We start from the raw sequence: 15,747 nt of genomic DNA on the forward strand, positions 1-15,747 counted from the left end.
AAAGACATATGAGCCTTAAAGTCTCTATTAAGCAGTGTCTGCTGGATGAGGGTGCATTAGCACATTAAAATATAAATATATAGCCTAGCATTTGTACGTTTGTCATGTGAACTCGAAAGGACAATAAGGAAAGCGACGTCCCCGCAAAAGGCACGAGGGAGTAACGAGACGTTATGAAATTGTCCGTTTTAAAATTCTGAAGAGACCGATTGCTAAACGTTAGCTAGCATGCAATTTAATAGTTATATCTGATTACTGAATTATACCATTTCTGCGACACTGTAACGTTTACGTCTTCTTCCAAACGCTGCGGTTAAAGCGAGCGACGCTTCGAAATTCTGCGTACCTAATGGTTGGTACCTCAGGTTTTTTCGGACATGTGTGCATCTTGCAACCTTTAACGATTGTAACTTATCGAGAAAATATTTACACGTTAAAGTTTAAATACAAAATAGGCAACACAACGTCTTTTAAGACTTCTTATGCAGCGCTTAATCTTAACCAATAAAGTTCGAACAGTTCTGCGCATCAAGCAGAAGGCACGAATCACCTTTACAAATCCGGAAAACACGCCCACAATTGTATTAGTCTGACAGCACACACAGAGCAAAGCGATTGGACAAGCACGGCTGTCAATAACACATTGCTGCCATTCCTTCCGTTCTGTACTCAGTGTAGAGAAGACTTTTTGCAGATGTGTTTCAGCATGGGTAGTTGAAACAACGAGCCATACGCTAGCTACTCAGTATCACAACTTTTTGAAAATAATTTTGTTCTTCAACAATAAAAGATCCTTCGTAAATGGAACGCGGAATATATTGACCGGGGAGTTACCTGTGCTCTACTTAAACTGACCTGTGAATTTTTATTCATTTAGGCTATTCTTTTTTAGCTCGACAAGAAAAAATGCCAGTAGCAACTCTGTTGCCTTTCACGGCTACTCCGAGTAGGAAGTCTGCCAGCCCGACTTCCTTCAGACTGACGGAGAAATTTATTTTACTTTTAGTTTTCAGCGCTTTTATCACTCTCTGTTTCGGAGCAATCTTCTTCTTACCGGATTCGTCCAAGCTTCTCAGTGGAGTTTTCTTCCATTCGTCTTCAGTGGAAACGAACACTCGAACAGGTACTGACAGCGATACCAGCATTGGAGTGGGAAACGATGAGAAGATACTGGCCAAAATTCGAAAAGACCACGAAAAGGCGCTGCTTGAAGCTAAGGACACTCTTCAGAAACGAGCAGAAGAGATCCAGCAAGATATTAAAATCGAAAAGGAAAAAGTTGCCAAAGAAGGTGTCGGGAAAGGAGAAAAAGATAACAGTTTACCAGTTTTAGAATATGTTCGACCACCCGGAGCAACCGGGCACGAGCCGTCAGATCCGGAAACCCGAGAGAGAAGGAATAAAATAAAGGAGGTGAGTGGCGCAGGCACTGGCACGCGTGTTTCTCAAAGCGCTCTGGTTTCTTATTTTTGCATCACTTGAACGGCGGGTGCTACTGTACGGCATAGTTATGTAGCTTTGTCCTTGGTTTCAGTTGTGTCAGTGACATGATTGAGCTCACGTTTAGTTAATGTCAAACGTTTGGTATTTGGATAGCAAAGCAGTATGAACGCCGCGTTGCGTTTCACTGCATTTTCACTGGCCTGTAGTTTTATCTGGAACTATGCGCTAATTACCTAATTGGCTAGTTAACTATACACATTGGTAGTCTTTTGTTATTTTCGTAAATGGAACTGCTGGCTAGTATTTGACTTCATAAAACCAGGTAAATGTTGTTCTCATTCATAGATTCGTTTCAAACTTAATTTGACAGCAGCCTATCCAGTGACTTTCGCAGCTAGGGTTGTTGCATTTTCAGCGCTGTACTGTTGGACTGGGTGACGTAGAGCGGACCAATGAAACGGATTACCTGACGAGTAGCCTACAAGTGATCTGCTTTCAAATCTGGCTCACACGTCAATCTCACAAGATTTCAACCCCTCGCAAGCTTGCAAGATGACCTGCTTTATTGTTGAGCACAGTCTGTGCATCTCGTCTGTATCACCGAGCTAGCTATTTTCCTCATTAAGATCCTGCGACTTTCAAATTATCATTTTGCATAAACTTGCATATAATCTTAGCGACATTCATTTTTTGATCGTTTATTCATTTATTCGATATTCATTTGTGATCCCTTTTCACGCCTTTTAGATGCTAAACAATTTATGTTTTGACCGCGCTTGTAACGTCAATGGACAGAATTGGTCTTGTAATTATGAATTAACTGCAACATTTATTTTGTTGTTAGTATGTCCTTGCAGTCTATGAAAACAGGAAAAAAACATATTTGCAATAGAAATGCTTTTAGGTCGTTACACTTCGTTTGAGCTGGCTTAACAAAGAAAACTATACAGTTAAATGTATGTTAAAACACAGCTTTTGAATTAATATGTATAGAACAGCAGTAATGCCAGGTCTGTCGGAGTAGCCGCAGGTTGAGTAAGGGGGTTCCAACATTACTTGGAGGCCGGGGAACGCGTCACACACACAGATCACGAGTACAAACGTGCACGAGGACCTGAGCACATGCCTTTAACAAGTATAATCAGTTTGGCATTAGGATTATAATATGATGTCAAATCTGCAGTTGCAACTAATTGTATAGTTGTACCTAATTCACTTAATTTTCATGAATTCTTTCCACAAGTATTTTTTCACTAGGATTATAACTTCAATTTTGAAGATGACTACAAACCTAGACATTGGCAAATGCAAGATGTAACATCCTATCTTGACGCACATATTCTGAATTGTTACTTAAACTCATATCTGCATACAGCCTACTGCTGAATTTAGTCTAGCTGTCCTCGTGGTCTAATAGTCTGGTAATCAATGTTTTCGTCACATTTACTGCTTTTAGCAATCACAAAGGAGAATTGAAAAATATACGACATTGTAACTGGACTTTATCTTTACTGCAGCGAGTCACTGTTGCGTAGAGCCTGCATTTTCAGTTCTGCATTCGTACTGTAAGATCATAGGTCTCTTGCTATAATTGCGTCAGAATTGTCGGGCCTCGTTTCATTCTTTTGTGACGTCCTGACGTCAAAAATCAGCTTTTCCCACAACTCTTTCGCTGACTGATACAGGACTTGCCAGGGATCAGATTATTCAAAAAGAATGAGGTGACTTGGGAGGGGGAAATGCAGCGACTGCAAATTTCTCAGCAGTCAATCAAAATGTTTCGCGCTCGTGGGTGCAATGCTGTCGCTCCGTTTCCTTATCTCACGCCTTAGCATCAACATTAGTAATTTAGCACTAACCTCTTCGATTTATTTGTTTGTTTTTTTTGGCAACTGATTGTCCTGTATTTGGTATGCTGACGTGGTCCAAACGAGGCCAAATGTAGTCTTGATTCTTGCTACGTGACTGAAAGGAACAGTTGAGTTAAATGCGATTCCTGGGTGTCTGAAACCACAACAAAGGCTGAACCTATTAATAACACTGAGTCATGGGCAGGAGAGTGTATTTCCGATACAATTTAAATGAAATGTAATCCCACTGTGGACTTGTAAATGTGGCGCAAGTGACAGTTACAGTACAGTTGGGCGGGTAGTGATACCCGGAAATGCTTGAAGCTGGAATTTTGCTAGAATAAATTCATTGAGTAGAATAAATTCATATCCCAGAATGATAATGTTGGGAAAACTTTAGTATCAGCAGTTGATACGTGTGTGAGACTTGAGACGGATCCACCCTCACCCTAATGCTGAGTAATTGAGTATATTTATTAGTTCCTTATGCATATTTATTCAGTTACATATTATTGTGGGGATTCAAAAGTCTTACCAACATGAACCACACTGGATAAAAAAAAAAAAAAAAAAAACATGTTTCATGTATGAATTAGCTACTTCACCAGGGCCTTGTGCTTTCTTTGAATTTTCTTGTGGCACATAATTTTCCATGTGAAAAATTGCAGTGGGGCCTTTGGGCTGTTTCTCTGCTTTAACTCTTAAGGTGTTGGAAACTGCCCCCTTGTGCTCAGCATAAACGTGCTCTCACAAAGGGTGCTCCAGCCACTGGGGGGAATGATGTCCTCGTGTGCTCGCTGATGCCTTCCTGCCAGCTTGCCTGCCACCGGCGCCAGGGCATTGTCTTCATCAGAAAAGGACGGCCAGCCACCAGCCGTCTCTGCCAGGTTGCGGTGCCAAGCGGAAGCCAGCCGCTCCGTCCTTTTGTTTCCCCCGGCTTCGCTGACGGTCGTTTTTCCGCGGAAGCTCGGAGCGCGGGCAGACCGCGCGCCCCCGTCCCCTCCTGCCCAATCTCAGCGAGGAAGCCCCGTCGCGGGAATCCTCCGATTCGGAGGATGCGGCCGTCCGCCTCGTCCGCGGAGCGATATCGGCCCGTCTTAATTGCGGCGCAGTGAAGTCTCTCGTTTTCATAATCCTCCGCCCCGAGCCGCGCGCGGAGTTGGGCTGGTTCGTCGTTTCCCTTGGCGACGTCGCCGACCGCGGATGGGGGCCGGGCCCCGGCGCGCAAATCGCATGCAAATGAGTTCAGGGCCTGCCGCCGCGGCACGGCACTGACCTCTTCATCAGCTGCGGTCTGTATCGTGAAGGGCAATCGGATAACACTCTGTCAGTCTATCCCCTCGTGCTACCCCCCCCCACCCCCCCCCCCCCCCGCCACCACGGAGCGCCGGGATTAGACAACAGTGCCGCCCGCGAGGGCCGCAGCAAATCGATGGCGACCCCTAACCTGGTCAGGCCGGCCGTGAGGGTCTGGCCGAGCTGGTTTCTCCATCTCCGACCTGTGCTTTCTGGAGGCCGTGAGCGGAGGGGATGACGTGGAGCTTCCCGGCAGGGCTCTGAAATGGCCGCTCGGCTCGCCTCGCTATTTAAACGCGTTCGGCCCGTGAGCCTTGGCCTCTTGTTTTCTTTCCATGAGGCGCGGTCGAATTTCACCGTGCCGCTTTTTATTTGTTAGGGTGTCTTGTGCGGCCTGTTCTTTATCTCGTTGACAGAGCTGTCGTTGGGGCCCTTCTGCGTAAAAAGGTCAGGTTGAAACCCTGCTCCAGGTACGGTTGGCCGGGCGCGTTTCCAGAGCGGTGCTCCAGGTGTTTAATGGCGTAATCAGTTTAATGGCCCGGGCTCGGTCAGGCATGGCCGCTCTCCCCGGACGGGTCTTAAATGTCCCGTGGGCGCTCTCTCACAGGCCTCACGCACGGGCCGAAGGTTTGCATGCGGGGAGCTTTGGCGAACGCGGCAGTTCTTCGGCTGTCGACTCCGCCGCCTGCGATTTCCTGCGTCGCGCGTTCGTTCGACGCTGAGCCGACGCCCCTCGACAGCGACGCCCGGGCCTCCGCGACTTCAGGGGGAGAAACGAATGCAGGAACGGCACGACGGGTTACTGGCAGATTGCGTACGCGCAGCGTCAGCAAGCATTTCTGTTGGATTCCCGCCAGACGGTTTCTGCGCGTTTCACGGCCGAATAGCCTAAAGAGCGGGAAACAGCTGCCCGTGCGCTTCTTCTCTCCGCCGCGTCGCCGCCGGTTACGGCCCCGACCACATCCTGGCTTCCGCGAGGCGCGCCGAGAATCCTGAAGCGGAAACCGCGCGAAGAAGGCGGGGGAGTCGAAAAAACGGCGCAGGTACCCTCGCGTCGAGCGGCAGTTACCCGAGACTTCGGTTAGGCTACCTCAGGAGCGGCGGCAATGGTGTCACTGCGGTCTTAAGAAGAGCGATTGCGCAGCCTACATTTTTCAAAGCCGGGATTACTCTCCCAGGACTGCGTCACTGGGGATAATCGCGTTAGCGCTGCCCTGCAGTGTGCTAGTGTGCATTCACCCCCCCTCCAATCCCCCCCCCAGGCAGGAGCAGCAGAAGCATGCATTGACTTTGGGGTTCAGCTCACCAGTTGCACCGTAGAAGTTGTACCACATTTCTTAATGCAGCTTTCCTGCCCTGCTTTTAATACGTTTAGCTGAATCTGCAGCAAGTGAACTGACAAGGATTGACTTCAGAGCCCATTTTGTTGGCATAGAAAACTGGCATTTGGGTTCAAAGTACTGTTTCACATACTGTAGCACATCCACTGCTTCTCATTCTGTTATCTGTCCTGCAGTGACCTCCCCTCACACCCGTCCTGATGGCTACCCCGCCCCTTATCCTCATCTCACACCTGTCCTGATGGAAACCACACCCATTATCCTCTTCCCAAACCTGTCCTGATGGAAACCACACCCCTTATCCTCATCCTAAACCTGTCCTGATGGAAACCACACCCTTTATCCTCATCCCATACGTGCCCTGATGGGAAACCTGTGCCCTATCCCCACCCCATACCTGTCGCCATGGTGACCCTATCCCCACCCACAGCGCCACCCCTCTCCTTCCCCTGTCGCGAGTGATGTTTCTCAGCTGTGCGCCAGAATCTGATCCAGTAGATCAGGACCACAGCAGGAACGCGCAACCCCCCCCCCCCCCCACTCCCCCCCTCCACACCTCCATTCTCTAACAGGCCACGCCTCTGAGTCTGAGCGAGTCCTCTTTGCCTGGTCCCTTCTCTCCGGCAGGGAGGTGGGTGCAGGACACAAGCGTTTGATGACATTGGCTCCGCGCAGGCTTTGCGCATCCACGGCCTGGAGTGTGGTGTAATCGCCGTTGTGTTCCTCTTTTCCCCGCGAGCGTGAAGAAGCCGCGCTTCCACGCCAGGGACGTTCTGACGGGCGGCTGGCAGCGAGCCTCGCCGAACCCCTCGGCGGTGGCTGCGGCGGCGGCGTTTTGGCGGTCCGACGCGGCAGATGCGCACTCTCGGGTTCCGTGCCAGGTGAGCGCGGCGAGGACCGCCGCTCCGTTTCCCCGCCAACGCGCTAATGCGACATTAGACAGGTGCCGCCGCTCTTTTTCCCGCCCGCCTCGAGGTGAACTATAATTTGAGTCCAGCGAGCGGCCGTTATCGATTCGTTTTTTTTGTTTTTTTGGTTTGCTTTGTTTGTTTTTTGTTTTTGTTTTTCCTTCCCCCTCGGCGCTGGCTCGGTGAAAGCCGGGCCCGTGTTCACCGGCGGGGCTCGCTTTCAATTAAAGGGGCGGGGCCGCGATTTGGATTCTGCGCCGTCGTCCTCGGACGCAGATGGCTCTCGCCGGCGGTGCGTTTTGGCAGGGCTGCGGGGAGCGGGCGGGGCGGAGGGGGCCATGCTTCGGTCTGGCGGAGGAGCCTAATAAAGGAGCCCCCCCCCCCTCCCCCCAGCCACGTCTTTTCGGGGTCGCTAGCTTGGCGAAACGAAAGTGGCAGGAGGAGACGGCGACGGCCCGGTCGTGTACGCGCGGTGCCGCGGGTGTCCTGCTTTTATTCCAAACCGATCTGATCGGATCGTTTTCTGACCGTTTCATCAACGCGATCGATGTGCTTCTCAATTTGGCCTCTGAGGCAGAATGGCTCCTCAAGCGGGGCTCGAATGGCAGTTGAGCATATCGTACATTAAGTCCTCGTGGGACTTTAACATCTGATTGAAATATTCTGCCACTCCTTTTGTGCAGTATTGCGGCACTTCTTGACTGATAGCCCAGAGATAGGATTTCAGCGTCGTCAGTCAGCCAAGCGCTTGGCACGCGCTCCAGTTCGGTCTTCATAAAAATAAATGAAACTCAGGCTATTTTTCAGATGCTGATTAAAAGCCCAAAATGAAGCTCTCCTGAAGAGCAGGTCGTAAGACATGTCCCAGGCTCGCAGAGCGGCCCGGGGGGCTCGGTGGGCTACGTTTCGGGAAGCACGTTCCCGCTTTCGACCGGAATTCCTCGTTTATGTAAATCCCAGCGACACGTGGCCCGCCCGCCCGCCCGTGGCTTCGCTCGGTTCAAAGAGCGCCCGAAAAACCGACCGCGCCCGTGCAGCGGGGTCTGGCCCCGTGCGGTCAGGGCTCCCGATTGGGGCAAAAGTCATTCCGCCCGTACTGGGACGTCTCCGCGATCCAGCGGAGCTTCGCCTGTTTAAGTCCTTCTTATATGTTTAAGTTCAACTGGGTGGACCGTCTGCAGAATGCGATTGCATTCATTCTGGGGTTAGCCTTCCAGCGGAAACGCGTCGCCCCAGTTCGGTTCCCCAACCGCTCGCCTATTATAAATAGGTGAGCTCCCCCCCCCCCCCCCGACCCCACTTTCAATTAAGCAGCGCATTTGCAGATGTGAGGGAAGGGGGACGCATCTGAAATAAGGGCTTATGGGAGAGGAAAGGTAATCTCTGGCGGGCAGAGGTCCTGCCAGTCACGGGCCTGATTGAATTGCGTCGGGGATGATTGAATTGAGCGGCTGCTCCTGGGAGAAGCGTTTCCGATCAGCTGGGCTCGGACGGGAGCTCGGAATGAGCCTCCCCGTTTGGCTGCCGGGTAACCACGGTGCCAGCCACACCGATGGGGGATTTTTGATTGGTTTTTTTTTTAAAGAAAGAAAATGGCCACCCCCTGCTGCCATTCAAATATTCGGTGGTTCATTTTCTCTGCTCGCTCATATCTACCCCAAGCCCACGGGCCTGCTGAACAGTTCTAACGGTGCATTTATGGAGCAGCAGTCGTGGTTGTCACTGATGAATCATTACACGAGCACTTTGGCTTTGTGAGATGCGTTTGCGGTTGCTCTGTCCGTCCGCATTCTTTTGTCTTGCGTGAGCCAGTGACGCGCTACAAATCAAGCGTTCTGCGCCGGCGCGTTCACGAATGACTTACTGTGAAGGGAAACGCAGCGACGCAACTGGGAACAGGAGACAGGAGGAACTGCTCATCGCATCCGCTCGGGAATTGTCACGGCATTAAAAGAAAAAAAAAAAAAAAACGTTATCAGGTAACCCAGGAATTATGAAGTCGGCTTTTCAGTCAAAATGCCAAGGCTGTGGCTCCGCTTTTAATAACCTGCCATTTCTGTAAGTAATACCGCCGCTGATGAATTCGTGGCGGTACCGGCGGCTGGAATGAAAGGTGACGCGGTGACTGGCGTTTAGCTCTAATTAACTCTAATCTTCCGCACAGGGCCCCGGGGGGGGCGCTGTCTCAGACCACGCCCAGCGGGACCTGCGTGATTCCAGCCTGAATATTACATACGTGCTCTAAGCTCAGACGCGTCGTCATTTTGGTGTTTTTGGCCGAACCACAACAGCGGGGCCAGCCCAACAAACGCGAATGTCTGCGACGGAGTCACTGAGCGATGAAGTTACACCATTGGTCGGGCGTGTTACGGAGTTACACCATTGGTCGGCCGGATGAAGTGTGTTAGATCCAGCCATATACTAGGTTTTAACCTGGTCTTGTTTTTAGTCAAACTTCAGCCAGTAGTGTAGTGTTCCACCCTCTGGGTGCAGGTCCTTTTTTGGCGCGTAGCTGCACGAGGCGCTGAATCCAATAGAACGATTAACCGGTAATTCCTTACCCTCTACCGCCGCGGTTTTTTATGCATTTTGGCGGTTGGACCCAAAATCCAGCTTTGCTCCGGTTTCGCTCAGGTTTGGGGCTTGGTTGGGGCCTGGCAGCGGCCCCGAGCCTCGCCGCGCACGGCAAACTCGCCGGGATGGAAGAAACGGCGTACACACCCTAAATAATTCAGCCAGCATCCTCTTATTTTTTTCCCCTTCACTCGTAAATAAGACATGGGCGGCAGGAAAGGTATTGGAAAGGAGAAAGAGAGAGACAGAGAGAGAGAGAGAGGCTGGAGGCGAGCCGGCCACATCTCACCCCATCCTTCAAACGGGGGCGCATTATCTGTAAAAGCTCTTTGTTTCTGCGCCCCCCTGCCCCCCCCGCCCCTCCCACCCCCCCTCCCCGACCTGAGACGATCTCGCTCTCTCATGTCAGATTACGGGGGCGGCTCTGACACAAAGCCCCCCCCCCCCCCTTTATCCGTCGCCGCCGAGACCACACTCCGACCGCAGCCGAGCCCACACTCCGACCGCAGCCGAGACCACACTCCGACCGCAGCCGACCCCACACTCCGACCGCAGCCGAGCCCACACTCCGACCGCAGCCGACACCACACTCCGACCGCAGCCGAGACCACACTCCGACCGCAGCCGACACCACACTCCGACCGCAGCCGAGACCGCACTCCGACCGCAGCCGAGGCCGGGCGACCGGAGGCCGCGCCGGAGCCGTAATGGCCGCCGGGGAGCGGGAGGTCGGCCCGCTGGTCTCTGGGCTTTCAGCGGAGCGGGTCGCCGCTGGCGTTTGGCAGACGGCCATTACGGCTCCGGCCTTCCCTTTCCTCATGACTCGCGCTCACAGAGCGCACTATTTCAGGCCCGCTGCGTGGGAGGAGTGCAGCTTTAGCAGTGTGTTGTAAAGCACTCGTGACGATGCTAAGGTGACATCAATTTATTAGTGTGTGCATACGAAAACTCTTACATATACACATACACACGTCACAATGTGCGCACACAGGCAAATACACACACAAACAAACAAGCCCACACACGTGTACATGCAAACAGATGCAAACACACCCACTCACACACACAGAAGGAATATACACATGCAGCACAAATGCAAACACACACATACACTTTCACAGGCATATATGCATGCAAACACAAACATACACACACACTCTCTGACTCACAGGCATATATACATGCAAACACACACACACACACACTCACAGGCATGTATACATGCGCGCACGCACACACACACAGACAGGAAAATGAGTGACCTCACGGACCAGCTCCCAGCCTGTAACACTACTCAGGAGAGAGCAGCAGTGGAAAGTGGGTCTCAGCGCTGCAGTAAGTGCTACAGACGGGAGCACTCCAGCGCCCGGTCAGTAATGGAGATCCGGGACAGCCGGTTCCTCTGCCAGGCCAGAGGGCGGGGGGGGGGCAGTCTGTGTCATTCTTCAGAAGGGCGGGGCGCATTCTCCAGCCAGTCCGCTCGCCGTCCCTTCGGCAGGGGCAGGGGGAGTCGTGACGGGCCGACGCCGCTCCACCAATCACCCGGCCCCTGGTCAGCAGAAGGGTGGGGGGGGGGGTGGGGGGGGCGTGGGATGCCGTGGGAACGGCGGGAGGGGGAGAGCGGAACTCGCGGCAGGGCCTGCGCTGTAGCTGAGCCTCGGAGTGAAGCGCGGGGAGTGGCGGGGGACGCCACCGATGGCGGGAGATTCGCCGTCCGCCGGCAGCGCTGCTCGGAGCGCGTCTCCAGTCCGGCGGGCGGGAGGGGAGCGGACGGGATGCGCGGGAGGAACGGCGGCGCTTAGCGAAGCGAAACGCAGGGGAGGCGCCGCGGGCGGCGCGGGGGATGGAGGCGGCGGCCCCGAGGCGGGACCGATCGGCCGGTGGAGCGGAGCGACGCAGCCGAGGCCCAGAGCCGTCCGTCAGGCGTCGAGTTTCTGCCGCTAGTCTGGAGCAGCCTGGGCTTCGGGTGGAGAGAGAGAGAGAGAGAGCCGTGCCTTTAGAGAGGCCGCTCGCCTTCAGGAGCTGTGTGTGTGTGTGTGTGTGTGTGTGTCTGTATGTGTTTGTGCGTGTCTGTTTGTTTCTCTGTGTCTATTTGTGTCTGAATTTCTGTGTTTGTGTGTGTGTGTGTGTGTGTGTCTGTCTGTCTGTCTGTCTGTCGCCATGCAGCGCATGACCTTGATGTTCTTTCTCATAGCCTTGGAATAAAAGACAGGAGTACCCTACCCTTAGTCCCTGTGACGTAGCCATTTTGTGCAATCGTGATAAAAATGGTACTCATAATCACTATTATCACTGTAAGGCCAAGTGAAATATTGCATATCTTTCCTAATTTTTCTTGGAAGAGTTGTTGAAAAAGTCAGATGCCATATTTTTGCTTTGGCAATCTCGTTGAACTGTAATTGCCACAACAAAACATTTTATTTGAAACTTTATTTACTAACTTTAGTACCCATCTATGGACATATTAGATTATTGTGTTTGTGGGCAGACAGCCCAAACATCTCACATTACAGTTCTTGTGTTATGTGTTAATTGATATAACAAGAAGACAATCCATGATTTGTAGTAGCCTACTACTTGAAATGGATATCAGGAGTAACTGTCAGCACCCTTTGATTATGTGGGCTGTGATGCCCCTCTTCCTGCTAACGATCCACTCCCACGTCCTTGAAGTCATGGTGCATATGTAACAATTTTATCTTAGTGAATTTTCTTCTTCATTTTGATTTTGATGGCAGTCTAAATGCTGAAAATCCTTCCATTTCTTGCACCAGAATCTGCAAAGTGCATCTTGAAATAAATCTTGCGGCTTTATTTTTAGTTTTTATTTTCTAAAGCATCTGTGACTGTTTATCTGGAATTGCCCTTGACCTTGCTGATTTAATTGCTTCATTTCTGCGTTGTTTGTCTGTAAATAGTTATTTTGTGTGCGTAAAACAATTTCGCCGAAGAACTAATGCATGTGTTGTATCTTAATTAAGGTGGTTACAGAGCGTAATTTAATATCTGCGTTTAATTGATGTAATATCTGTCTGAACAGATCAGTCAGTGTTTGACAAACGACTTCATTAAGTACGTGAGGGCGGACGTGAGCGCGTCCTTATTGGTGTGGGGGAAAATAAGATCAATGGGCTTTCTTAAGGTGTTCATTTGTCCTCCTTCCGCCTGCTGGGGAGGTCAGGCCGGCCTTCTCAGCGATGTGAGGGAAAGGGCAAGTCGATAGCGATTTGGGTTGGGGTTAAGAAGAACGCTCGGGTCTTCATTTTCGACCGATTCCGCCCGGCTCTTTTTCTTGTTTACCGCGTCAAATTAGCGGTCGTCTTTGACAGTTGGTGACCGCTGTGAGGTCATCAGCACCGGAAGGAAGGGAAAGTTCCAGTAACTTAAAAAGTTCTCGACTCATAAATCTGTGTTATCGTGCCCCCCCCCCCCCCCACCAGAGTAACTCCGTGCGATTGCCTGTACTGTCGCATCAAAGACAAGCTGATAAGACCACCCTTGTGGCTTTTAAAAAAATAATTAAACCATCATGCGATTTACTGATCTGTAGGTATTTATCGATCTCGCGCACTTGCATTCATCTTTTCCCTGTCCGTGCTCAATTGGATTTTCCTCCTCTTCTTTAATCTGCTGTATCCTGCGGGGGTAAAATTGTTCTGCTGAGTAATATCTCATATGCATAATGTGCATAATGACAATTAAAAATGCACGCTGCACCTCGTCCGTTTACGTCCTTTGACGTCGCGGTTCTTCTGGAATGCCTTGCCGGTATGTCGAAACTGTGCTCATGTATTCGCGGTATTCAGCGTGTGCCATTATGATTGTTTCGTGCAAGATAGCGTATTGGAGAAAGATGTTCGTGACAGCCCTTGAATGGTATGTCATTGCCTCAAGGGTAACAACTGGAGACGAGTGCTTGGTAAAGCCTCCTGTTCTGTGGAAGGTGACTGAAAGAGGGCGATTTAGCTCCTCCCAAGGCGTGGAGAGGGCCCCATCCCATCATTTTTGAAGCCACCTGGTCTGTTGACACTTAACAGGCACTCGTCGTCGACCTTGGAGTGCTCTGGGAAAAAATAAAAAAGACGGACACGGTCGCTGCTCTGACTAAAGCTGTGCTTTCCTGGACTTGATAAAAATCATCCCAGGCTGTGTCGAAGCAGTCAGCCGCGGCCCGTCACAGAAGACAGTGGCGCGTGTCACCGGTTCTGCGTTCCTGGACCCTGATAGGCTGCAGTCATTTGATGGACGGATGTCATCACTAATCACTGTGACCTTAAAGGAAAGTGCGTCCCGGTGCCTTTTGTGGCGTGCTCAGCCATCTGCAGTGACAGCGAGCCATCTGGTGAAGAATGCATAATTGTGAGACCGGCGTCTTCAAATAAACATGCTCCTGTCCACAGATGGGAAAGGCAAGGAGCACCTGCCTGTTGGGTGATTGTCTTTGCCTGTCGGTATAAGTTTTGTCTCTGCAAAACCACCACAGAGGGGGCGATATAGCTCAGGAGGTAAGACCGATTGTCTGGTAGTCGGAGGGTTGCCGGTTCAAACCCCGCCCTGGGCATGTCGAAGTGTCCTTGAGCAAGACACCTAACCCCTAACCCCTAACTGCTCTGGCGAATGAGAGGCATCAATTGTAAAGCGCTTTGGATAAAAGCGCTATATAAATGCAGTCCATTTACCATTTACCATTTACAGAGAACGTGATATTAAAGGCCTATATCTGCGCTAACGCAAATTACGGTACACGCGACATTTGCATTAAACATCAAAAGATGGGTGATTTTCTCTTCTTGCTGCATTAGTGCACATCTCTCAAAGGGGTAGTTCACTTTCATGAGTTTTTGTGTACAGTGAAGGATATTTAGAGACTTATCCGACAACCTGTTGGCTGTACAGTGGCTGGTATAGCAGTATTCATGATGTAAAGCGAGAAAGTACGCTGAGTAGCTGCAGTTGTCCAAGCTGCATTCCAGATCATTAACGTGCAACTAGTCCCAGAGTGCCCCAATGGCAGCCATTGTGAAGCCAGCCGGTCATCAGAAACTTCTGGAAGCATCTAAAATATCCTTCACAAAACCTTTCTGGACTAGGAGTGGGACATATTTCGGTTTCCGCTGAACGGCAACAGGCCGATTAGTCCGTGCGTTCACTCGGGCTCCCCCTTTTCTGTTTTTTTATTTTTTGGCGTCCACTGCCTACAGCTGGTTTTGCAGCAGCAGATCCTTTTAAAGGCGTCATGCAGAAGTTTGTCCGCAGCACAACGGCCACTGATAAGAACCTTGTTTTTTTACCGTCGTCAGGCCACAGCTCTGGGTGAGATTACAGACTGGGGGGGAGGGGTTAGTAGGAGCGATCATGGACGGGGGAGGACGGGTTACCCTTATCGTTATCTTGATGATGTGGCCTGTCATGCCTCCTAGTTTGACTTGACATTACACACTGACCTAGCCTATGCTTACTGTGTGAACTGGACCTAATGTGTTTGTGGCTATGAATAACCGTTACATAATGAGTACTGCACCTTATCGCACCTGAGGTTTGTAGTTGTTCCAATGACCTTTGGTATGCACTTATTGCACGTCGCTTTGGATAAAGGTGTTTGCCAAACAAATGTAATGTAATGGGTTGCACAAGTAGGCTGTACACGCTTTGACACATTACTATGGCCATTATTTTTGAAAGATGCAGAGGGGGGAAAAAAAGCATTTCTTTCCATTAACTTTTTTTTCTAAACTTTTAATTAACTGCTGGCAAGTATTCGTTCCCTCTTCTAATTTTAACCAACTGAAAACATACACTGAAACTGAAATAATGCACTGATACTGAAAATAATATGTAAAAAAAGAAGAAAAAACAGAAAGGGAACTACCCAAGTAAGAGATTCTTCAATAAATAAAAAAAATCTACACTTTTCTGATGTTTAATGCAAATATCGCAGGTTTAGAAGTAGGTTGGTGAGTGAAGTCTTATTTATTGCTGGCTGTTGCTCTTTTGCACCGGGCTGATAAGACAAGGGAAGTATGAAGTACAGCACAGGAAGTTATGTGCCCAGATTAACCAAAAAGTTCACGTTTCTGTTGGCCGTATACTTCCTTTCTTTCTTCAGATGTGTTTTTCCTTCTTTTTTTCAAAACAAGTGTCAGCTGAGTATTTTCCAATCACCTTCTCCAGATAGCTAGCTTACATTTACCGTGTTCTCAAGGGGTTCCTGCATAGGTTGCTGATTGAACAAGGCTTTTCTAGTAATGACCACATTTTTTTTTTCTTTTTACTTACAAATGTTACATTGTTTGACAGAAGGATAATGGCCAGGCCAAAATTATAACCGCCTCAAAC

The 15,747-nt window shown here is 50.2% G+C and overlaps 1 protein-coding gene across 1 annotated transcript in view; it reads left to right on the forward strand.

Moving 5' to 3' along the window:
* Positions 1-641: 641 nt before the first annotated feature.
* man1a1 (mannosidase, alpha, class 1A, member 1) overlaps positions 642-15,747 on the forward strand; it is a 122,449-nt gene continuing 107,343 nt past the window's right edge. The window contains exon 1 of the mRNA XM_064340144.1: positions 642-1,413. Coding sequence (XP_064196214.1) covers positions 907-1,413 — 507 coding nt within the window. The 5' untranslated portion in view covers positions 642-906. The remainder of the gene's footprint in view (positions 1,414-15,747) is intronic.

The sequence above is a fragment of the Anguilla rostrata genome, chromosome 6, assembly GCF_018555375.3.
Source record: "Anguilla rostrata isolate EN2019 chromosome 6, ASM1855537v3, whole genome shotgun sequence".
Taxonomy (NCBI): domain Eukaryota; kingdom Metazoa; phylum Chordata; class Actinopteri; order Anguilliformes; family Anguillidae; genus Anguilla; species Anguilla rostrata.